Source organism: Carcharodon carcharias, chromosome 12 (genome assembly GCF_017639515.1).
Source record: "Carcharodon carcharias isolate sCarCar2 chromosome 12, sCarCar2.pri, whole genome shotgun sequence".
NCBI classification, from domain to species: Eukaryota; Metazoa; Chordata; class Chondrichthyes; order Lamniformes; family Lamnidae; genus Carcharodon; species Carcharodon carcharias.
In genome coordinates this window covers 86,627,468-86,653,230 of record NC_054478.1, presented here as the reverse complement: position 1 = coordinate 86,653,230, position 25,763 = coordinate 86,627,468, and the positions used below count along the sequence as shown (strand labels likewise).

At 39.7% G+C, this 25,763-nt stretch overlaps 1 protein-coding gene across 1 annotated transcript in view; it reads left to right on the top strand.

The window, feature by feature from the left end:
- ttn.1 (titin, tandem duplicate 1) overlaps positions 1-25,763 on the top strand; it is a 685,821-nt gene that overhangs the window by 399,432 nt on the left and 260,626 nt on the right. Inside the window, exons 71-91 of the mRNA XM_041201521.1 lie at positions 700-1,263; positions 3,696-3,977; positions 4,098-4,376; positions 4,509-4,787; positions 4,887-5,165; positions 5,275-5,562; positions 8,939-9,217; positions 9,409-9,690; positions 9,820-10,098; positions 10,236-10,514; positions 12,084-12,362; positions 12,473-12,760; positions 13,010-13,288; positions 18,944-19,225; positions 19,335-19,613; positions 19,762-20,040; positions 20,146-20,424; positions 21,327-21,614; positions 21,866-22,144; positions 22,335-22,616; positions 22,696-22,974. Of these exons, the coding sequence (XP_041057455.1) occupies positions 700-1,263; positions 3,696-3,977; positions 4,098-4,376; positions 4,509-4,787; positions 4,887-5,165; positions 5,275-5,562; positions 8,939-9,217; positions 9,409-9,690; positions 9,820-10,098; positions 10,236-10,514; positions 12,084-12,362; positions 12,473-12,760; positions 13,010-13,288; positions 18,944-19,225; positions 19,335-19,613; positions 19,762-20,040; positions 20,146-20,424; positions 21,327-21,614; positions 21,866-22,144; positions 22,335-22,616; positions 22,696-22,974 (6,183 nt within the window). The remainder of the gene's footprint in view (positions 1-699; positions 1,264-3,695; positions 3,978-4,097; positions 4,377-4,508; positions 4,788-4,886; positions 5,166-5,274; positions 5,563-8,938; positions 9,218-9,408; positions 9,691-9,819; positions 10,099-10,235; positions 10,515-12,083; positions 12,363-12,472; positions 12,761-13,009; positions 13,289-18,943; positions 19,226-19,334; positions 19,614-19,761; positions 20,041-20,145; positions 20,425-21,326; positions 21,615-21,865; positions 22,145-22,334; positions 22,617-22,695; positions 22,975-25,763) is intronic.

Below are 25,763 nucleotides of genomic sequence, written 5' to 3'. Positions count from 1 at the left end.
AGGGTGTGCAGCAATTTCCAGTCAGCAGCCCCACTTGAAAGGTGGGCTGAGATGAGCAGGAGACCACAGGGCACTCCATAAAATTGAGATGCTTTCTGCAGGATTGTGAAATGTTCAAAATCCCTCATGGCTACATCTATCAGGCCATCAGTACACAGGGTGAGCCCACAATAGGGTAGCTTGTGGCCAGGAGGCCACCTTCAGTTAAATGATGGCTTCAGGCCTTTGCAGGTGGCCCGGCTGATATCGGAAAAATCCCAGTGGTGGCATCTCTCCCCCAGTTGGTCCAGTAATGTGTTTAAAACATTAAAAAATCATTGCAATAAATTAATAGGTTTGCATAGCTGCTTGATTAGTTTGAATTTTGAAATTAGATTACAACATAATTTTGTCCCTCCACATACATTATTTCACCTTCAGAAGAAAAGTATTTAATTTTGAATTCACATGTTCCTTCAGTAACACAAAACAGAACTATGACATTTAAATCAATTTTGCTACCTTGATGATTATTTTGTAAATGAGTTTGTTTATTTTTGGTGGTGAGCAACAAATACAGCAGAAAGTGTTAGTGTCATCTGTTTTCTTTTGTCTTTCTAATTTTCTTTCAAGTAAATTGGGACAACATACCAGTCCTAAATGAGCACTATCGTAATTCCTTCAAAAATTAAAATCCTAACCAAAATGTTTCTTTTGTAGAACTTTCCCCACCAAGCTTTATAACTAGACTGGAATCAGTTACAACATTTGTGGGTAAAACTGCAAGACTTCAGTGCACAGTGGCTGGATCACCTGTGATCCATACCACTTGGCAGAAGAATGGTGTTGATATTACTGATGAAGAGAACTGCAAAATATCAATCAAAGACAACAAGCGTGTTTTAGAAATTGATAATGTAAAGGTTCAGAACAAAGGAACCTATTCTTGCAAAGTGACCAATGACTGTGGCACTGATATTTGCAGTGCTGATCTGACAGTATTTGACAAACCACATTGCACTAAGACTCTTGAATCTGTTCAGACTATAATTAACTGCAGTACGCGCCTTGAATGTCAAGTAGATGAAGACACAGCAGTTAAGATATCATGGAAAAAAGATGGATTAGAACTTCACTCTGGCAAAGATTATAAAATTACATTTGAAGACAAGGTAGCAGTTTTAGAAATCCCGAAAACCAAACTGAAAGATGCAGGAAATTATGTATGTACAGCTTCAAATGAAGCTGGAAGTGATTCCTGCTCAGCGTCATTAACAGTAAAAGGTAAGGAATGTTGTAGATTGCAGACCTCTGGTAAGCAAAACTTGTGGTTATGTTGTTTAAAACTATTTACAGTTTTTAAAAACACTTTTATTAGAGGCAATGTTTCTTGTTGCAGGTTAGACAACTAACCCTAATTCTGGTTTGTTCAAATTACATTTTTCTTAAATTTGGTTTGCATATTTTACACATGTGCAATCACAGTTATTACATAATACTTTAATTAAAACATATTGAATAAAGGCTGTTTTCTAATGCAGCTGATTCTTATTTATGATCACCTCATTTTCATCATTTAGTGAAGCTGTATGCAAGTATATCTTTATATATCTTTCATAAGGATAATTTTCCATTTTGTCAGAGGGTATTGAAGTAATTGCAAATTCTGTAGAATTGATTAAGTAACTATGCTTTATATGTAACACTTTGTGCATCATAGGTAAATGATGCCTTTCTTCTAACAAGTGAAATATGCACAGTAGATATACTTCAGTCACAATGAAAGCTGTCCTTCTGTTCATTTTAATTAAAAGGCATTTATCTTGAAAAATCCTTTATTTCTTAAAACCAGACGGCTGTAAATTTATCCAAAGACAATCTTGATCTTGTTTAAATATCTCCCCCATTACATAATGAGAAATGTTGAGTAAAGACGATAAGTTAGTAATGTGAATTAGTGGAATCTATACCTGAATTAGTCAGTTGCTTTTTAGAGAGAGTGCAGAAAAGATTCATGAGAAATGTTCCAGGGATGAAGAACCTTGGGGAGAATTTTCTCCCTATCGTGCGGGTTGGGTGGGAGGGGGCGCGGGCAGGCGCACAGCCGATTGCTGCCATTTTACATGGGTGGGCCAATTAAGGCCTGCCCAGTGTGACGCGCACCCGGAACCGCTCAGCATTCCCTCTGTGGGCGGGGGGAGAGTCAGGGCTTGTGCTCTTTCGCGCTCATGCGCAAAAGAGCGTGGAAATCTCTCTGAGGCACAGAGCTGCCTCGGGGAGATTATTTTCGTTATGAAGACTTAAAAAAATATAGAAAAAATTATTCAGACATGTCCCCCTCATGTGACAGTGTCACATGAGCTGGAACATGACAATGAATTTTAATAAAAAATTTTATTTGAATTATAAAGCTTTCATGAAACTTCATCCCGCCCGTGGATGAGGTTTCATGATAAATGCGAAGGCCACCAGGGCTCTTCATCTGCCCGCCAACCTGTTAGTTGTTTCAATTGGTTTTTAAATGGCCTTAATAGGCCTTTGACAGTTTGGTGGGTGCGCAGCCGAACTGAAGATCGGAATGACATGCCGTGGCTTCGGGACGCACGCCTGATGTCACCGCAAGTCATTTTACGCCTCAGTGAGCGGGGCCTGCCCCCGCACACCGACCAGAAGATTCAGGCCCTTTTTATGTAGCAAGGTTAGAGAAGTTTGAGTAGAGAAGGTGGAGAGGAGATTTGATAGTGGTATTCAAAATCATGAGGAGTCTGGACAGAGTAGATAAGGAGAAAACCTTCCCATTGGTGAAATGCTTGTGAACCAGAGAGCACAGATTTAAGGTAATTGGGAAATGAAGTGGTGATGACATGAGGAAAAACCTTTTCATGCAGTGAGTGGTTAGGGTGTGGAATGCACTGGCTGAAACTGTGGTGGAAGCAGAATCAATTAAGGCTTTCAAAAGGGAATTTGATCATTATCTGAAAAGGAAAATTGGGGAAAAGGCACTCGGTGAATTGCTCATTCAGAGGGCCAGCACAGACACAGTGGGCCAAATGGCTTCCTTCTGTGCTGTAACCATTCTATGATTCTATGGTATAAAGATGTTGGTCATATTCTGAATGTGATTGACAAGCAGATTCTTTGGGCTAATTGTTCAAGCAGCAGGGCATACCCACCACCACAACACCCCCTTCTGCCATCCCCCACCCCCACCTCTCCCCCAACCTACCCTCTTGCACCTGAGCCCACAAGGCAGGCTATCAGGATATACAGATGACCTGCCCACATGATATTCGGCACCCCACCCCAAGCACCAACAGGTTAAGACTCTTAAATGGCTCTTTAAGGGCCTTAAATTGCCTAGGGGTGGGAAGACCGACCTTGACCTTCCCACTCCTGACTTAATCGGGGAGGGAGTCCTGGAGGCAATGGTCTCTCTATGGTGTGCCTTCCCACCTAATTAGAGGCCTCTTCCACACTTCAATTGCTGCTTTATACCTGTTGCCAATTTAACAGTTTTATCTTTATATATGAATAGGCATTATTTTGTTGAAAAAAGTTGAAAAGTTTAATCATTTTGAATTTTCTCAATTATCACTAACGATGATTAATATGTTATGTGTTGCACCTTTTCTTTAAAATTGTCTTAGTGATCTTAGTTCTCTTGTAAATACCTCTTCTTGGCATCTCTTAAAATATTTCTTCAAACCTTCCTTCAGAACCACCTTCATTCATTAAGAAGCTAGAACCATCATTGCTATTGAAACAAGGTGATTCAGCGCACTTGAAGTGCCAAGTGAAAGGGTCACCTGAAATCAATCTTGCCTGGTATAAGAGCAATAAGATTCTGAATTCCTCCGAAAAGTACAAGATATCGTTTGTTGATTCTACAACTATTCTTGAGATTAATGATCTAAATGTAGAAGATAGCGGAGATTATGTGTGTGAAGCACAAAATGAAGCGGGTACTGATAGCTGCAGCTCTGTCATCACAATTAAAGGTCTGTATGATGTTGGCATTGGTTTCATATTAGGCAACATCTTTGTTACTTTTTCTATTGGAAAAAAATAATTGTTTGAAATAGAATTTTAGCATGAGATTTTTGTGTCTTTCTTTGTAGAGCCTCCCTCTTTTATCAAAGCACTTGAACCTATTGAAGTAGTAAAAGGTTTCAGTTGCTCTCTTGAATGTGAGCTGTCTGGCACAGCTCCATTTGAAGTTTTCTGGCATAAAGACAGGAAGCTGATTCGAACTAGCAAGAAGTACAAGATAATCTCCCAAGATGCTCATGCTTCTCTCCTAATTCGATTCTTTGAGTCCTCAGATGTTGGTGATTATCAATGCACCGTTTCTAATGAAGTAGGAAAATGTCTCTGTGGTGCAACGGTAAAAGTAAAAGGTTAGTAATGTTCTCAAAAGCGAGGGAAGTATTTTCATAATCTACTGTTTTAAAGAGATGTTAAGAAATTAACAAAGATCATTTAATAGATGGACCATAAAATACATATTCTGTATGTTCATTTTAAATTAGAATCACCATCATTTGTGAAGAAGATTGAGAATACTACTGCACTTATGGGATGCTCAGCTATGTTTCAATGCAGCGTAAAAGGCTCACTTCCTATCACTCTAACCTGGCTGAAAGATAAAGATGTTGTTACAGAGAATAATAATATCAAAGTGACATATGAGAATAATATTGGTACTCTTCAAATTGCTGCTGTTGAAATGAACAATAGTGGGAGATACACCTGTATTGCAGAAAATGAAGCAGGAAGTCAAAAATGTCTGGCAACATTAGTTGTGAAAGGTTAGTTTGAGAATGTCTTGGCCCTTTTTATGCAAAACTCATATTTTATGAAATGACGATGTTTTGTTAATAGTAACTAACGATTTTATTTTGCCATAGAGCCTGCAAATATCCTAGAGAAAGCAGAGCCAATTAGTGTGACTGCGGGGGACCCAGCAACTTTGGAATTCACAATTGCTGGCACACCAGAACTAAAAATTAAATGGTTCAGGAATGGCAAGGAGCTGATATCCAGTAGAAAATATAAAACAAGTTTTTCAGATAAAGTTGCCAGTCTAAAGATTTTTTCTGCAGAAAATGAGGATAGTGGTGAATACTCTTTTGAGGTCAAAAATGATGTGGGCAGTTGCAGTTGCAAAACCTTTATTACTGTACTGGGTTAGTATATAATTATCTAATTTTATATTTTCTTTGCTCATTGTAAAGTTAAGCATAGTTTTAAGTTTGTTTCGGTAATCTTATTGATTTGTTATTCTGTCTTGGGTAGATCGTATGATTGCACCCTCCTTCACAAAAAAGTTACGAAAAATGACCAGCATCTTGGGTACTTCTTTTTACATGGAATGCAAATTTTCTGGTTCTATCCCAATCAGTATTTCTTGGTATAAAGATGACAAAGAGATTACAGCCAATGATAAGTACACAATGTCATTTCAAGACAACACCGCTATTTTGACGATTAGTAACCTAGAGATTGCAGATGGTGGAACTTACTCCTGCAAAGTTACTAATCCTGCAGGAAGTGATGAATGCAGTGGAGTCTTAAGTATAAAAGGTTTGAACAAATAATTAAATTCTGCTTCTGCACTGACACCTTTTCATTTGCTACTTCAATTTGAATCCTAGAACAATTGCAAACCCATTTAATTTTGTTCAAAGCATATTCTTAATTGATAATTTGTTCAGGTTTGACCAACTTTTGTTGCATTTCTTTGCAATTTACTCTGCTACTTTGATGTCTAAATGGAATAAGTGCTGTAGTGTTAAATTGCATGGCTCAGCATTTTCCAAGGCTTTTGGAGACTTCTTTCTTTGCTAGCTTCCTCTCTTTAAGTTGTTGATTCCTTACCAAGGCATAATTTTTTTCTATTCGTTCATACGGTGTGGACATCATTGGCTAAGCCAGCATTTATTGCCCATCCCTAACTGCCCTTGTTCAGAAGGCATTTAAAAGTTAACCACATTGCTGTAGGTCTGGAGTTACATATATGCCAGACCAGGTAAGGACAGTAGATTTCCTTCTCTACAGTACCTTAGTGAACCCGATGGATTTTTACAACAGTCGACAGTGGTTTCATGGACATCATCAGACTTTTAATTCCAGATTTTTATCGAATTCAAATTTCACCATCTGCTGTGGTGGGACTGGCCATTATTACTTGGCTGCTTTCCAGATAAACTTGCTGAGCAACCACTCTGGAATGACTTAATTGCTAGAGTTAGTTGATCTCAGTTAACTAGGGTGCCATAGACTATTAAGGCCATAGCACAAGAACTAGGAGCAGAAATAGACCCGCCAAGCCTGCTCCGTCATTCGATAAGATCATGGCTGATCTGACTGTGGCCTCAACTCCACTTTCCTCTCTGCCCCCCATATCCTTGACTATCATGTCTATCAAAAGTCTATCTAACTTAACCTTGATCCAGCCTCTAGTGCTCTCTATGGAAGAGAATTTCACAGGCTAAAGACCCTCTGAGAGAAAAGAAATTCTCCTTATCTCAGTCTTAAATGGGAGACTCTTTATTCTTAAACTGTGCTTTCAAGTTCTAGATTACCCTATAAGAAGAAGCATCCTCCCAGCATCCACTCTGTCAAGTCCCCTCAGAATTTTATGTGTTTCAATAAGACCTCCTCTCATTCTTCCAAACTCTGATGAGCATAAGCCCAACCTGCTCGTCCTTTCCTCATAAAATGACCCCTTCATCTCAAGAATCAGTCAAGTGAACCCTCTCTGAACTGCTTCCAGTGCAATTATATCCTTCCTTAAGGTATGGAAACCAAAACTGTACACAGTACTCTACATGTGATCTAACTAAGGCCTTGTCCAGCTGCAGCAACAGTTCCCTACTTTTCTACTCAATTCCCCTCAGTTCCATTTTCTGCCTTAATCATTTGCTGCACCTGCTTACCAACATTTTGTGATTCATGTGATCCTTCTGCAGTCTTCTGCTTCAGCCCCAAGAAGACGTCCCAAACCCTGGCACTGGGCATGCAGCACAGCCTTATGGACTCATGCTCTCGACTGAGAGAACTGTGTCTATCCCCCCTGACTATATTGCTATTCCTTACTACTACTGCGTTTCTATTTACTCCTCCCACTTGAATGGTTCCCTGTATTTCGTTGGCATGGTCACTTTGCTCATCCATCCTGCGGCCCCCATTCTTGTCCATGCAAGCTGCAAGAACCTGGAACCTTTTTACAGTTGCAAGGGCTGAAGCTCCTTTTCGACCCCCATGTCTGCCTCATTTGCAGTCACACCCTTCTGTCCCTGAGGACAGATCAACTCAGATGACCCTGGCCCAAGGGGTATGACTGCCTTCTGGAACAAAGTGTCCAGGAAACCTCCCCCTTTCTGATGCATCGCAGTGTCTGATGCTCGGCCTCCAGCTCACGAACTCTGAGCCAAAGGTCCTCAAGCCACAGGCACTTACTTCAGATATGTTTGCCGTGAATCACTCTGGTGTCCACCAGCTAATACTACCACCAAAACTACAGCTGTAACACATCAGTTGCCCTGCCATTCTTATTGTGTTTTTTAAGTAATTAATTAATTATTTTCTTAATTACATTTTTATTAATACCTCTATCCCTGCTTGTGCTTGTAGTCTTATTTCAATTAGTTATACCTATGCCGATTAAAATTCCTTAGTTTAGACAAGAGAAAATGCTCACCAACCAATCAATCACTTATCTTCTTTGCTGTTATATCACATTTTGACTTTCTTTGGAATACTTCAAACCCACAACTCACCCCCCTAGCTCTTCACTTTCTTGACACTGTCACTAGGTTACCCTCTATTTCTGGTATGCAACTTGTAAATGCTACAGCTACTGGAGGCCGAAAAAAGGTTGGAAAAGGAGCACCTCTATTTCCCTCAGCACCAAATTCCCATGTGAGCCGAAATTCCCAACTACACACTTGGGGCAGAACTTTGACCTTGGCAGGGGTGGGCAGTGGTGGTCGGGAAGCCACCCTCAACCCGTGATTGAGGCCGGAAGGTGGTTTCACGCTGGTGGGCTGATTAAGGCCCACCCAGTGTGAAACACAAGTGGAAGCGCTCATCGTTGTCTGTGCGGGGTGAAGGGCGCGAGCATGCACTTGAGAAGCTCCCTGAAGCACAGAGCTGCCTCAGGGAGATGAAGAGTATTCAAAAGAATAATGATCAGAAAAATGTTATAAGACATGTCCCCTCATGTGACAGAGTCACATGTTATAAGTGAAATTTAAAAGATTTTTTTTCATTTTTATTTGATGTAGGAAACCTCATCCCACCCGTGGATGAGGTTTCCAAAAATTGCAAGGGCCGCTTGGCCTTTTCTCCTGCCCGCCAACAGTAACGTTGGACAGGCAGTGAAAAATTTAAGTTAATTGATTCTTTAATGGCCTTAACAGGCCTTTTAATTGTCAGTGGGCACGCTGCTGATTCCCACGTGAATGCGCCAACTGAACTATCGCACGAATGTGCGTTAACGTTAGGACGCTCTCCTGATGTCAATTTGCGTCATTTCATGCTCGAGCAGACCAAGCACACGCCCGCCCGCCTAGTGAAAATTCTGCCATTGGAGTCCGATTTTCGCTCCCGTGTCAGGAGCATAGAGTCGGGAAATTTTCCAACATTGCAAACCAGATGAGGAGAAAGTCCCCCAGACAGTCAGATTTTCATTTCACAGGTGGGGGCAGGTTGATTCCTAGAGTGGGGTCCAGTGCTTCCAGAAAGTGTGTGGAGGCAGCCACAGGGGCTGCTGGGTGCCAAAGAAGGCTGTTTAAAAGGCCCTTACTCAGTACTGTAATGTTGTGGTGGCACTGCACCCCAACATTAATCACTGTAAATGAAAATGGAAGAATGAAATGGGGGGGAGAAGCTTTCTTGCTCAATACTTTAAATTAATTATGCATTATTCATATGCTTTTTCTTTGAATTCTTCTAGAGCCTCCAAGCTTTATAGTGAAGCCTGCATCTGAGCATGTTCTACCTGGTTCAACTGTGAAGTTTAAGACTGTAGTGAATGGAACACCTCCAATGTCAATGAAATGGTTCAAGGGTAACACAGAGCTTGTGACTGGTGGCGCCTGCTTCATTATGAAGGATATTTCTACAACTTTTCTTGAGCTATTTTCAGTGAAACCTTCTGACAAGGGTGATTACATTTGTGAAATCAGCAACGATGCTGGAACAATTTCCTGTACCACAAACCTCTTTGTAAAAGGTGATTCTTTTTTTATATGTTTTTTTCTTTAGTTGCATTCAATATTCTTAACAGTTTCTTTGTTCTTTCTATTAAGATATCGCTAGCGTTGTAGAGGATTTAAAGTTAAGTGCCATGCATGCTTTTATCTTCTTGTCTTCATTTATGAATGTCTTTTAAGTTCATTCTTTATTACAACCTGATTTTTATAGAACCGCCAGTGTTTTTACGGAAACTAGAACCATCAAAGTTATTGAAAATTGGTGATTCAGCTCAATTTGAGTGTGAAGTGACTGGCACACCTGAAATTAATGTTACCTGGTATAAGGAAGACAAGCCAATTCATCCCAGTGAGAAATACAGAATGTCATTTGTTAACTGTGTGGCCATTCTTGAAGTTCTTGATGGTGATGTGGAAGACAGTGGAGAATACAGTTGTGAAGCTAAGAATGAAGTTGGTACTGAGAGTTGCAGTGTTACTGTAACAATTAAAGGTCTGTGAAGATATCTTCTAATTTCACAAATTTAGGCTGCATTAACAAGCTATTTCTGACATTTAAAGCTTTGTATCTAAGTGTAAGGTGATATATTTTAGATTGAATTTGTTATTTGTTCCTTTATAGAACCTCCATCTTTCAGAAAAAAACTTGAACCTCTTAAGGCGCTCAAAGCCTCTGACGTCATTCTTGAGTGTGAAGTGGCTGGTACAGCCCCATATGATGTTTCTTGGTATAAGGACAATAAGCAAATTAGGCCTAGCAAAAAGTACAAGGCAATCAGTAAAAACTCGTTAGTTAGTTTACATATTCTTAAATTTGATACCATAGACGTTGGTGAATATCAATGCACGGTATCAAATGAAGTGGGAGACTGTTCCTGCAGTTCTGCAGTGACTTTGACAGGTTAGTAAAGACCGAGCAATTGTTTCTTTTCCATTAAATTACTTTCCACGTTAATTTTTTTCATAATACTTATCAGTTGATTTTGAAATGATTAATCAACAAAATCCAATATTTATAATGTTTCATTTTAAAAACAGAACCTCCATCATTTGTTAAGAAGATTGAAAATGTTACTGCGTTTTTGGGAACTGCTGCTACGTTTCAGTGCACTGTGAAAGGTGCAAGCCCAATTTCCATAACCTGGCAAAAAGATAATGATGATGTCACAGAAGATGATAACACTAAAATATCTTTTGAGAATGATGTAGCTACACTGCAAATTGATCCTGTTGTAAAACATCATGGTGGGAAGTTCATTTGTCAGGCGAAGAATGATGCAGGAATCATAAAATGTATTGCAAATTTGCTAGTGAAAGGTTGGTTTAAAAATGATTAACGTTTGTTAAAACTCTATTTTTAAAAAAACTTAACTCTTTTAGATGTTTTAATTTATTTTAATTTCATAAAGGCTGTTTGTAAGCAGTTGAAGCAAATAATGCAGAGAATGTGCTGAAATGTTTCAACCATAAAGAAAGTCTTCAAAAAAATTAGGGGCCAGAAATAACTGGAAAAATAATAATGAGTTAATGTCACATACCATTATTAGTGTGTATAAAACCCAGCAATTTGTGGCAAGGAAGAAATAATCCAGTAGCTGCAAGTTGCCACAAATTGTTGGATGATTTGCAGTGCTCCTTCATTGGCCTCACCAAAATGAGGGCTTGTTGTCACTCTCCACAAGTGACAAGAAATTGCTGGGTTTGCAGCGTGCATATAAATTAGTCTTGCCATGCACGTTTTGGGCTTGGACATTGTGAGTTATGTGATTTATCTGATTTGAAACCTCAACCTTTGAAGCCCAGAAAGTGAACAATTGAAATGATCAAATCTCACACCTGCAGGTAGTTAATTATTTTTAGAGATTTTTTAAATGCTCCATTTTATTTTTTTCTCACTTTTGCTTTCACTCTTTTTTCAATCGCTCTCCTAATTCAACCTTTCTTTTCATCTGTTTGATTCTGATTTTGTATCTAATTTGCCTTTAGTTCACTCTAGTTCCCACTGCATCATTTGTTCTGTTTCTTTAATTATCCTTAAATGTAATTCAATGAGACAAGTCATTGAATGCAGTTGCCCCATTGACATCACTGTATAATTATCAATTTGCATTTCCAGCAATTTATAGCGCAAAAATATGAAGGATGTGGGGGAAAAAAATCAAACTCGTGGTAGTTGCTCCAAGCTATGCCATTCCAGCAATTTCTGAACCATTCTCCATAGAATAGAGAAAATAAAAAAAAATATAATGCAATAATAGTTGGAATCCTGAGAATAACTGATTAAGTTAATATGAATAAAAACAAAAAAACTGCGGATGCTGGAAATCCAGAACAAAAACAGAATTACCTGGAAAAACTCAGCAGGTCTGGCAGCATCAGCGGAGAAGAAAAGAGTTGACGTTTTGAGTCCTCATGACCCTTCAACAGTTTTGTTGAAGGGTCATGAGGACTCGAAACGTCAACTCTTTTCTTCTCCGCTGATGCTGCCAGACCTGCTGAGTTTTTCCAGGTAATTCTGTTTTTGTTTTAAGTTAATATGAAGTTGATATGGTTGATGCAAAGCTGTGATCAAAAGAAAAAATGGCTGAAAGAATTTTTAGATGTAAACTCACAAAATTGCCAATGCATGCCATTAATTAAATAAATAAAGAGTTGGTTGAGTATATGTTAAATGAGAAATTGAACAGTTGTGCAAGCAGAATTTTTCAGGAATTGAGAAAAGCATTTATGAATAGTGTGGTTTTTGCAAGGAGTAGTTGTGGAATTATGTGCCTAGTTCTGTTATAGATTCAATAGTTTGGCTCAGGGAAAGAAAATTACAAGGGTCAAAATGGCCTATTCTTGTTTCTTATATTCTTGTCTTCTAACCTTCTTCTTTTGTCACAGAACCTGCAAATATTATAGAGAAAGCAGAATCTATTAGTGTAACTGTAGGAGAGCCAGCAACACTAGACTGCACTTTTACAGGAACACCAGAAGTGAAAGCCAGATGGTTTAAGAACGGCACAGAGTTGGTGACTGGTAGAAAATATAAAATCAGTCTTACTAAAAAGCTTACAAGTTTAAAGATTCGGACTACCGAGAAGGAGGATAGTGGTGAATATACTTGTGAGGTTGCGAATGATGTTGGTAGTAGCAGTTGCAAAGCTTCTATTACAATATTGGGTTGGTATTCTTACTCTTCCATTTCGTTGTATTTACTATAATATTTAAAAGAAATGGCAAATATTTTGGAAGAAATTATAGCATTTGCTTTCCTACTATATGTTGGACAGATCGCATAGTTCCACCGTCGTTTAAAAGAAACTTAAAAAATATGGATGGCATCAAAACCTCTTTTATTAAGATGGAATGCAAGATCTCTGGTTCTCTTCCAATGAGTGTGCTCTGGTATAAGGACAATCAAGAGATAACAGCTAATGAAAAATACAAATTTTCTTATCATGATAATTTGGCACAGTTGGAGATTCATCAACTAGAGTCGACAGATGATGGAACTTACACTTGCAGAGCAACAAATGCTGCCGGAACTGATCAAAGTAACGGTGTCTTAACTGTGAAAGGTTGGAAATGTTGCCTTCAATCTCTTAATTGCATACATGAATTAACTAGTTAGTCTAGTATCTTTTTAGTTATCACAAACATCAATTGTTGTCCATCTTAATTTGTTATATTGACAAACATGCTGAAAATACCATAGGTTACACTTACATAGTTATTGTTGGACTCACTTATTTTGCCATATTTTTCAAAGTCTATTTCCCGTTTATTTTCTTGCCATAATGACTGCAATTTTCCTCTGGTAATTTTAGAGCCTCCAAGTTTTACTATGAAACCATTGTCCCAGGATGTTGTGCCTGGTTCCAAAGTGCAGTTTAGGAGTGTTATGAGCGGAACACCTCCAATGAAAATAAAATGGTTCAAGGACAATAAGGAGTTAACGTCTAGTAATTCATGTTACATTTCAAAAGAAGGCTCATCAAGTTTGCTACAACTACATTCAACAAAAGTCTCTGACGCGGGTGACTACACTTGCCAAGTCAGCAATGAAGTTGGCACAGAATCGTGTGCTGCTAATCTTTTTGTCAAAGGTGTGGATTTTCTTAATAATATTTCTATGCAAAATTGTACAGAGTTTCACTTTACTTTCTTTCTTCAAAACATATATCTTTATTTGATAGCTCTTTTTCTCTTATAGCTTTTAAGTCTCTTTTTATTTGTTGTTTCATTCTATTTTCCTATGGTCAACCTGAATCTTTCTTCAATGCTAATGCATTTGTCTTATTTCTTTGAAAGCAATGAAAAATGTGATTTTTCTTTTAGTTCCAAAGGTTTTGGTTTTTATGTCATGACATGTCAGTAAGTCACAATGATTTTTGTTTGGAAAGTGGCTGTTCAAATATACATTAGAACTATTGGGGCCAAATTAAGGCACAGTGTGTGAGATCCAGGGAAATCAGTTTTCATTTACACTTGTTTTTCTTATTCAGCTGCTTCGTCCTGTTTGAATTTCACAAGTCTTGAGGTTTTAGAAAGATTCTCATTGTTACTCCTTTGGTGGATAAATCCTAAATTTGAATCTCAGCTTGAATCAGTAGATTGATGTAGATCCAAACTTAAGTTAAACTTAACTTGTAACTTGAATGTAATTCCCCCTTAAAGACAAAATATTGAGACTCCTGTTATTGAGCATTGTTTAAGTAGGATAGCATTGGGGAGTGCTTTACTAAAAAGGAATTCTCTAGCTGACTTCAGGCTGCATGATCCATAATTCTAAGAGGTGAGTGGCCTATGTAGTCAAGCATTTTTGATTACTTATGTTCAAGGTGATTTGTATTATGTAGCAATGAGATGGAATATTACAGATTAGAAGCATTATAAAGCAATATTGATGCTATTTTATCTAATTACTGTTGCAGTTGTGGATAGAATAGAGGTCTGATTCAGGTTTGATTCTGAATGTAAGTATCATTTTAGGCTTTTCTGTTGATATGCCAAGTTGCTTTGGACAATATGCCATGTGGTAAGCCAGAATGCAATATAACCAATGAAAGGGAGGATGCTTAGAAAAGAATTGATGTGCAATTATAAAATGTTTCAAGATCAGCAAGAATTAGAAAGATGTAAAAACTAAGAAGCAGGTACCTTGGGAGAAAAACAGTGAAGCAGTGTAGATGAAATATCAAGACAGATTACAGGAGAGTGGACAATCATCAATTAAGAAATTTATAAGCAGAAAGGATAGATTGAGCTTGGCTTTGCTGAGAAAAGGAGAGGCAACACTGAAGCATGATGGGAAGAGCAATTATTGAACAATGTATTAACTAAGGATAGTTTTACAAAAAAGCAGAGAGGCATAAGCAGGTGAGTAAGACCAGTGGAAAGCAGTCTTCCTCCTCATCTCAATCTTCATGTTTGCCCATTCTCTTTAACTTTCCTCATGTCAGTTTGCTCATCTCCCTGTGGTCCCTACTCTCTTTCACACAAGCTGCAAGAATGTTGAATTTGCTGAATGATTGCAAGAGCTGAGGCTACCTCCTGGATTCCCTTGGAGTCACACCCTCCGGACCCTGCTAAAGTTCCTTGAGCTGCAGACACTTGCAGATGTGGTTGCCATGGATCACACAGCTGTTCATTAGCAGCCACATGCAACAGCTGCAATGCATCTGCCCTGCAACTTTGTGTTTCACTTAATTAGGTTTCAGCTTTAGAAATATCATGTAACATTTATCCATGGTTATATTATGGAGTTTAACTAGTAAAGCTATAAATCTAATACAATCCTTATATCTCCCCAATGCCAGTTTAAACTACTGCCTCAGTTTAGAGAGAGAAAAAAGCCTTAAAACTCAGCAACAAATCACCTATCTGCTCACCTAATCCCTCTGGTTTAGCTCTCAGATCTTGTACTCTCTGGCTCATTCTCTTAGACCACTCCTTGTTCTGCAGAAGACCAGAACAGCATCTCCTCCCTCACTACACTGAATTTGCTCCTTTACCAAATTCCCAGAGGCCTTCCTGCACTCATCAAGCTGCTACCTTTCTACTACTTGACTAATAATTTCTCCCATGCCAGATGGTGATGATGGGGAGCAGAAATTAGCTTGCTATGAAGCATTCAGGTCTTGTTAAAGGCTAGACTGAAGAAAATTATGCAGAGCAACAAAAATATGAAATTAATTTAGTACCATGTGTTAATTGTAAAAAGGAATGGCAGAGTAATTTGTAACAATGAGTGCATTGTTCTACAGTCAGGAACTAATTGAGTGACAATTGTACCTTGTGGTGTGTTCCTCTAAAACAGCCTGCAATTAAGGGTGGTGGGGTGAAGAAGAGAACAAAATATAATTGAAAATTAAATCAATGGAAATTGTTACGACCGGGTGAGGAGGAGTGAACTGGCTTCCTTTTATTCAGCCTCCTTGGTTTGTCGCAACAAAGGTTTTTTAAAATTTCTTTTCCCCATGGGTGCCGTTTCCAATCCAAATGTATTTATTTCTTATTAAGGAGCCAATCAAACCAGGTTTTCTTGAGTCAAAAAAGGAGTAAGTTTATTAATTATACCCGAGAATAAATAATAAAAGATGAAACGACACACACACAGATATCAGAAGTAAGAAAAGTTAGAGTCCAAATAAAAGTTAAAAGAATATGTGATTTAGTTGTTTGTTTGTACATGAGGTATAGATTGTTTTACATTTGAAGTTATGTCCTTTCTGGTAGAATTCCAGAGTTGACTTTGTTCAGGGCTGCATTCTGTTGAAGACACTCTGGCTTGGTTCAGGTCTACACTTTTTTGAAGATGTTCTTTTAACTTCAGAGAGAGAGAGATAGAGATCTTTCCTGCTTGATCTTTCTCTGTTTGTCAGAGCCAGTTTTAGACTCAGGTATGTGTATTCCCAGAAGGGAACTCAATTAGCATGTCTTGTATTCATTGTTGTAGACCAAGTAATCCCATTTTTGATCTTTGCATCTCCAAAACTTTTGACACATTTCAAGATATAAATCACCAGGAGATGGAGATATTTTGCCCTCCACAGGGGTTTTGAATGTCTGATGAGTATCTGATCAAAATCCAGCACTTTACATCTTTAATGCCTTTCTTTGAAGAACGTCCCTGTTTGAAGTGGACCTTTTTAAACAGTTCAATATGTCTGTGGTTAGCTGATGAAGTTGCAGTTATCTCTCACTCAGTCACAGTTTCCTGTTGTTGTGACAAAAGGAACTTTAATTTCTGGATCCACTTATAAAAGTAAGTATATAGATACTGAACTTCCATTGGAATTCTATCACCTATTGGCTATATGACTGGAGACTGGCAGAACCTCCAGAAAAATGGTGTAAAGAGTTTCTCTGGGTTTTTACCAGAGAATTTCCTCCTGGAATTACAATGGGAGATAAGGAAAACCTCTGTGGAATTTTAGGGTCTTAGTAACTAACATTCCAAGTGTTATCCTCAGGTGAAGCTGCTTTAGAGGGTGAGGAATAATTGGACCAGAGTGCACTGATGTAATTCAATGACATTTTAAAGCTATACACACTGGGTCATATTTTTTGTTTCAGGGAGGTGGGGATGAGATGGAGTTGAGCCTGCCACCTCCGGGGACAGGACTGAGGTAGCAATGGAGGTGGTGCATGGCCAGGCCGGCAGGCCAGAATGCCTACCTTTGTTTTCTGGGACACTGATACTGCTTTAGTGATGAATGTCAGGCCCTCAAACCCTCAGCCCTCATCTCTCACCTCCCTCAGTCTTATCCACTCCACATTCGCTATCTATGCTCCCTCACACTCACCATGCGTCTTCATATTCACCACGACCCCTTCATGTATTCTCCATAGTCATTTACACAATATCCACTATGAGCAGATCTCAGAAGCCATGTCTTTGAACTGGAGATGAAAACAAAATAAGCTTCTAACAATTCTAAATAGGTCTTGCTCAAACATACTTCATACTAAAAGAACTCATTCGTAGAACCCATTCAAAAATTTAAATCCCATCAAGTGCTCAATCTATTATGAAAACAAGCAAACATCTATTTCCCTAACCATATCAAAGACAGATAATCCTTTAACAGCCTCTTAAAACTGTCAAGCAATATGTGAACACAGCCCCCTGCTGAGGTGAGTGGTTCTGGATCTCTTGAAACTCAGCCATGCATTGTCAATGGGCTCAGTCATAATAACAAACCCTGGGAAATGTAAACAATGGAGTCTATTGAAACTAAAAAAAAAAAACATTTTTAAGCCAGATGCCCTGTGAATCAAAGCAGAAGCATATGGAGCATGTTTTTCTCTAGTTGAAAGCAGCTGGTGGATGTTTTTTATTTTACAAGGACCCAGGGCATTTAAATCACTTCAGATTATTATACTAGAGATCACAAGCAGTGCTTTGTTTAATATTAAATGCATGAGAGCACTTTTTCCAATAGGAAAGGTATCCTAATGCATCTCACTTAACAAAGCGCACCCAACTCCATGAAAATAGCAGGAGGGGGGGTCCAAAATGCCCACCCCTACAATAGGGTAGGCAAGGGCGAGATAGCTACCCACACCCTTATCCCAGGGCTATAAACATCAACAGGAATGGAGGTTGGAATCCTGGAATCAAGTCCCACCCGTCATTTCTAATGCCTCCCCTCTATTCCAACATCGATGGAGGAATGACCACCCAGGGCCCCGGTTCTTATTTTCGTATTTCCATTGAGAACGCAATTAATATGTGACCAGGCTTAGTGTCCATTATAAGTATGATCATAGAAATTGATAATCTGAAAGGTTGACAGGAAGTACTTGTGGATATAAGATTTTTTAAAATTTACTAGTTATTCTCTTCCAGTTGCACTCAGGGATTCAAGATCAAATGTAGTCTTATGTCATCAGGTTAAATTTATTTAGAGACTTTAGGGGTATAATTGAATCAAAGTGCATATTCACAATTTAGTCCACATTTTAAAACCAAATGAATTCTTCCCTTATTTTTACATTCCCACTTTAAGCTCCTGTGTCTGCATTTAAAATGGAAGCTTTCTATGAAGCCTCCTCCCAGGAACCCCTTCCATCTCAACCCCTTTCTCTCTTTCAATTTATCTTTCTCTCTCAACCTTTCTCTTGAACATCCTCTTCTCAAACTCTTCTCTCTCCCTCGCTTCCGTCTCTTAGCCCAACTTTCTCTGAACTCGGGTCTCTTGGTACTCTTTATCATCTTGTACCCAAACTTGGGAGGTCATTGGCGGGCCTCTTAATCGGCATATGGCTGGCACACACAAGTGCCAATCTGACTGAATTCTGGCAGCTGCCTCTCAAATGATATGGAGAATTAGTAAAATGTAACCTAATAGACTCAACTTATTTTTAAACAAATTTCATTCTTTACTTAAAGATTGTTGGTTTAGTTTATAAAAAATATATTAAAAATACTCTCATATTTGAATGAGCATGAATTTCCTGATGTTGCTCCAAGGTGTCAATAGTACACAATATGATAGTTATGTGTTGAACTGTCAACGTGTAATCTTTCAGGAGAATTGTAAAAATATTTGAAGAATTACATCTTGTGGTATTTAAAATAAGGTTGACCGGAAGTCAAAACAGATCGATCGTTTTCATTAAAATATATTTGTGATTATTTGGAGATCATACTAGTTATCATTAGTTTTTGTTTAGCATATACATTACCTTCAGTTATGTGCATCTAAAATCTTTGGTTTTCTTCTCAGTCACTTCAGTAAATTTTCATTTCATAGAGCCTCCAAAGTTCATTAAGAAGCCAGATCGTACCATAACATTGAAGAAAGGAAGCTCAACATGTCTTGAGTGTACAGTAACTGGCTCACCTGAAATCAAAATTACCTGGTACAAGAAAGAAAGTGAAATTCAGTCAAGTGACAAAATTAGGATGTCATTTGTTGATTCTCTATCAGTCCTTGAATTGATTGATCTCAGTGTCGAAGATAGTGGACATTACACTTGTAGAGCAGAGAATGAAGCTGGTTTTGACATTTGCAATGTTATAGTTGCAGTTAAAGGTGTGTAGTCATAAAACATAATATTGAAACTGAATTTGGCAATTTTTCTTACAAGTTTTTCCAGTCTGATAAGTTTCTAAACTGTTTTGTTTTACTTGCTTTTTCTTAGAACCACCTTCTTTTAGAAAGAAACTCGAACCTGTTGAGATAGTAAAAGGCAGTGATAGCAATCTTGAATGTGAAGTGGCTGGTACTGGCCCATTTGATGTCACTTGGTATAAGGAAAATAAGCAGGTTCGACCTAGTATAAAATTCAAGATGTTCATTGGAAAATCTTTATTTAGTCTTTCTATTCAAAAAGTTGATAACTCAGATGTTGGTGAATACCAGTGTGAAGTAACAAATGATGTGGGAAGTTGTTCTTGCGTTACTGGAGTCCGATTAAAAGGTCAGTTATCAAATGCTGATCATTTTCTTTTCAGACGTTTTCAATAATTCTATTTTGCAATTCATTCTTACTTGGTTTTATTGCTTTAGCATGAATGAATACTGAGTGTCTGATTTTATACCAAATAAAACTCTTAACTTTAAATCAGAACCCCCTTTCTTCATGAAAAAGATTGAAAACATTACAACGTTATCTGGAAGTGAAGCCATTTTTAACAGCCAAATAGAAGGCTCAGCACCCATATTTGTTACATGGATGAAGGACAAAGATGAAATCAGAGAAGATGATCATATTAAAATATCTTTTGAGAACAGTATTTCTACGCTTCACATTACCTCTGTTAGAGAAAATCACAGTGGAAAGTACACGTGCCAGGCCGTGAATGATGCAGGAACAGAGAAATGTTTTGCCACTTTGTTAGTAACAGGTTAGTATGAGACATGTGACATTTTTGAGTTTCAGATAAGTGCTAAACATGCAAACAATATTCCTCACGTCACTGATTGAGGAAGTATGATTTTTTTTCTTGCAGAATCTGCACAAATCATAGAAAAGCCACAACCATTAAGTGTCACTTCAGGAACCACAGCAATTTTAGAATGTGTTGTTGCTGGTTCTCCAGAACTGAAAGTAAGATGGTTCAAGAATAAGTCCGAATTGACATCCAGTAGGAAATGTAAAATGACTTTTGTGAACAAGGTGGCAATCCTAAGGGTTCTGTCTGTTAACAAAGAAGACAGTGGGGAATATGCTTTTGAAGTTCAAAATGAGTTTGGACACAGCAACTGCACAACTTCATTGACAGTACTAGGTTGGTGTTTATTAATGTGTTGAAACCTTTGATAACACATCTCAAAAAAGAAACTGAGAGGGAAGAGCTCAGTACAATTTTAAAATACTTCAAATGAGAAGGTTATATTTTAAATGTATTGATAACATATTTGTGTTTTCTTGTCTTCATATTGTCTTCTAAATGTGTGCAATTGGTTTTAGGGACATATTACAGGGACTATTAGTAAAACATGTTAAAATTTCAAGGGTAAATTTTAACTATTGAGTATCCCGTTGATGGAGCGAGGGGGCCAGCCGTCCAATTCCTCAGACAGGACCCAGTCCATGATGCATTTTAAGTGTTAAGCTTCATTATCATATTACGAGCATGCTGCATGCCCTGAACAGGTGTCCTTCTGCAATTTTCTGGCTGCGGGCTAGCACAATATCAGGTAGCCTGTTGGTTGATCCATTGGCTCAGCAGTAGATTCAGAGAGGAGGTAAAAATCACGGGGGTGGGTTGCAGAGAGCCCAGGCTGGCAGGCCCCATACTATTCTTCTGGACCCTAGAAGAGCACCCGATTCTCCTGACCCTACAAAAATATTTTTTGTGCTTAGTTTTTCGAGCCTCATCTGCTGTACCATTAGTTGTAATGGAGCAGAGTGTGTACACCGTGCCTCCTGTTCAGTAACCCATGAAATTGCAACAAAGTTCGAAGCACATCATAAGGTCACAATTTGCATAAATTAATGACTGGCTTGCTTGATTCAGGTGTGCACATCAGGCACCTTGCGGAAGGTCAGGGAAAAATTGGTAGTGGTGCAGAAACAGGGCGGGAAGTTCGCCACCTCTATTGTAACCCCATTACCACCCATTTCCACCAGTTGGAGTGAGTTGATATTTTAGCAGACAAGCCATTTTTATTATTCTTTATTGGACAGATCGAATAATTGCTCCATCCTTTACAAGAAGTTTAAAGAAAATGGATAGCATCCTGGGGACATTGATGCACATGGAATGTAAAGTATCTGGTTCTCTACCAATCAGCATTTCTTGGTATAAAGATAATAAAGAGATATTAACTGGCCTTAAATACAAAATATCATTTGAAGAAAATACCGCATTTTTGGAGATCAAAGAGCTTGAAATCACAGATGGTGGAAATTATTCATGCAAAGCAACGAATACTGCTGGAAGTAGTGAATGCAGGGGATTCTTGACAGTAAAAGGTTTGAAGATCTCTTTACTCCAAACGACTTCTATTTCAAGATGTATCAAATGCTGGGTTTCCAGTTGTAATATTATCTATTTCTTCTCCAGCAATAAAATATCTAGATAAATGATATATATTTCCACTTCTTAGAATATTTTAACATGTAGTGATCAATACCAAAATGCAAGGGTAATGTAACTAATATTAGAAGTTTTAGTTTTACTTTATCTGATCTTACTAAACAACATTTTCTTAACTAACTTCTAGAACCACCAAATTTTATACAAGAACCAATGTCCCAAGCGATTGTACTAGGTTCTACTCTGCAGTTTAAGAGTGTTGTGAAAGGAACTTTTCCACTGTTTGTCAAGTGGTTCAAAGCTAATAGGGAATTGAAACCTGGTGCAAGATGTTCCATTTGGAATGAAGAAACAACACATTTCTTTGAGCTAATTTCAGCTAAAGTTTCTGATGCTGGTGTTTATAGCTGCCATCTCAGCAATGAAGCTGGTTCGGTCACAAGTACTGCTGAAGTTTTCATCAAAGGTTTGTAATTCTTGTCAGTCTTATTAGAAATTAAGTTTTACGCAACGTTTTTAAGTGTTAAATTTTTTCCCTAGTTGTCTTAAAAAATCAAAGATGAGTAAATTTTATCAGATGATTTTTCTATTGTTTGAGAGTCGTAAATTTAGTTTGTAATTCCAATATTTAGCTTTATTGCGCTTAATTTTCTCAGAACCTCCAAGTTTTATTAAGAAGCTGCCTCCTTCAGCAACACTGAAACAGGGAGAATTTGCACGTTTTGAGTGCAAAATAACTGGTACACCTGATATCACGGTTACATGGTACAAAAATAACATTGAGATTAGATCCAGTGACAAATGCAGGACATCATTTCAAAACACAGTGGCTGTTCTTGAGATTGGTGATGCAAGTGTGGAAGATAGTGGGGAATATTCCTGTGAAGCACAGAACGAAGCTGGTGGTAATAGCTGCAACTTTGTGGTTCTGGTTAAAGGTGTGTAAAATATTACCCCAAAGGAGATTAAATTTTTGGCATTTGATTGTTTACTAAACCAGATTGTTTTGCTCTTTAGAACCTCCCACATTTATGAAGAAACTTGAACCTGTTGATGTAGTTAAGACCAGTGATATTGCTCTTGAATGTGAGGTGACCGGTACAGCTCCCTTTGAAGTTACGTGGTATAAAGACAATAAGCAAATTCGACTCAGCAAAAAATACAAAATGGTCTTTGCGAATTCTTCAGCCACTCTTTCCATTCTAAAGTCTGATACATCAGATGTTGGTGAATACACGTGTACAATAAAAAATGATGTGGGGAGTTGTTCCTGCAGTTCTACAGTCAGTTTGAAAGGTCAGTGGCAGCATATTGTAAGAAAGTATTTTCCTTCTGCTGTTCTTAGTGCCACTTCAGTTATCTTATTATTTAATGGAGCATGCACGCTCAGCTATTTATAGGAGCATTCTTTTACGTCGAGGCCAGAATTTTCCGGCCCCGTTGGCATCTGGTGTCATGGAGGGTAGGGGGGAACAATATGGCGAAGCAAAAAATCGGTTTCACATCGGCGTGAAAGCACAGCTTTCCGATGGTGTCCGCCATGGTGAAACACCAATTCCACTGGAGACCAACTTGAACCTGCTTTGAGTCCCGCTAATGAGATGCAAAGTAAGGCCCGACTGGAATCATCCCCCCCATGCCTGATTTACTGTTATACTGGCGGAAAAACACACCTGCCCGGTGTACATCTAGACAAGTGTGGCATGCAGAAATCGGGACTTGCTCAGATCATGGACATCCGTGGAGCAGAAGATGCTGGAGCCCTACAGCACCTGGATCCTGGAGGAACATATGCATCGCATGCTGGGTGGATTCTCTTGCTCTGCCATGAAGCAGCTCACGGAAGGTGGGAGATCTCCATTGATGTCTCAGATCTGCTTCGGAACATCACATCTTGGCTGCAATGGATGATCAGCGAGGTGGGGGGAGAGGAAGGTGTACCGTGGGGGAGAGAGGGAGGTTGGGGGCGGGGATGAGGTTGGAAGGGGGGGGGGACAAAGATGTCGGGGTTGAGTTTTGGAGGAGGGGACGAAGGTGCCGGGGGATGAAGTTGGGAGGGGGAAAAGGGAATATTAGGGGGAAGAGGGTATAACGGGGAAGAATGCAGCAAGTGGGGAGGTAGGTGTAAGGGGGAAGAAAGGTGTAAAGGAAGGATTGCGGAGGTGGGAAGGAGTGCTGGGGGAGGAGGGAGTAAGCATAGAGGACGGAGTATGTTTGGAGGAGGGAATAAGTGCTTTGGAGGATGGTAATGTGCAAAGAAGGGGCCTGTGGAATCAATGACTGTCTGTTCAGGAGCAAACTGAGGTGACCGTGGTAGGAGGAAATGATTGTGAGAGGGGGCAGAATGAGCCGGAAGGGTGGGAGGGTAAGGGTGCGACGATAGCAGTAGAAGGGAGGCGAGGGTGGTTGGTGGGGACTCAGAGGTAGAAATGGACCCTGGGGGTGGGAAGGAGGAGGTCGGGAAGGTCAACGTGGATGGGGATTGGATTCTCAGGAAGGTAGGGAGCATGCATATTCACCTGGACATCCTGGAAAGAAAAAGGTTTCTGGCTGGTAGGTGATGGTGGGGAGGTGGAAGGTGATGCAACAGTGATAGGGAAAAGGACATGGATGACTAGGGGAGGGGACAGGATGGGGGTGCTGATGAGAAACTTGACAACTACCGTGGCTGTCAAAATCAAAACTGAGCTGAGCTTTGTATTGGACGGGCACAGGTGCTGCATGGGAGTGCAGTCAGTGGGTGGGTGGAGATGCAGGTCAGCTCAGATGAACTGAAATAGAACTCCAGCAGGCAGCATTGAAATCGCTCAGAATAGCGAGATGAGCATGATGGATGAAGGCTCCACGTGCGTGGGAGAATGCTCGCACGAGGCTCCGAAAGGCCTTGCCACCCATACACTCCATTCCCTTCAGAATCGTTCATGGTCTGGCTGCGTGCTGCTGAACCTAGTGCGTGGGGGGGGCAATGGGGGATGCAGGGGGAAGATTTCCGAAGTCTGTAAATGAAACTGAAAGACATTACACATTATTCAGCGAAATTGAATATATTTTCAGATTATAAAGTGCCAAAATGTGTTCACCCATGTGACCACTTGTGATCAGAACTTCTTAACTTTTCTAGGCCTACACTTTCTTCTAGGTGCTGCCCTGACATCTACACCAGAGGTGGAGACAGCCTGTGCAATGGTTGGCCCTGTTGCCTGTGATGACTTCAGTGTGCACTCGTGGAGAGCCAAAGCCTTGAGGGCCCTGGCTTTCTTTGCTATCCCCCTGTGGGCCAGCTGCTGTGGTGACAAAGGACAAGGTTGAGGTGGTCACAGGCAAAAGGGGACTCTGAGGGAGCGGATAGCCGCTGAGATTCCTGAGTGGATGACCCAGAGGTGTCCAGCTGCTGCTCCTCCTCCCTTCAGGTACCCGAGGGCCCCGGCCTGACTCCTTGAGGCAAAGGAGGGATGTTGAGGTGCCCTGTTTCCCTCTTGTGTTGCCACTGCAAGAAGTGACCCATGTCAACTGTGATGGAGTGCAGGTCTCCATGTTCTGCTGGACCAGGGTCCAGGATGGCGTCCGCTATCCTTCCCATGGAGACCTCCATACTCATACATGTGGGCACCACTTCATCAGAGCGCAGGCAGACACACTTCTCTGACTCGTGTGCCACTCTGTTGAGGGCTTCCAACAGCCTTGTGTGATGTTCCCACATCTTCTGCTGACTCTCCATGATGAGTTGGAAGGCTGAATCCAGTGGCTCGTCATCTGACTCTGACCTCACAGCTGTATCATCCCCATCAGTCCTCTGAGTGCTGAGGACCTTGACTGAACCTGCCTCCACCTGCTGCGGACATGGGTCTATGTAGTGATCACCAGATTGTGAATGCAGGCCTGTTCTAGATCTAGGTCCGAGGTGCGTGTCTGTGCTAGTGGAGGGTGTGGGTAAGCGCCGTGACGGATATTCCAGGCTGCTAGATCCAGCTCTTCAATGGATGAAGAGTCCTCTTGGCTGGAGTTGAGGACCTGGATGGAGCTGAGAGACTGGCTGGCGTGTTGGTCGCTTGGCAGAGCTCCCTGTGAACCAAAGTAGAGATAAT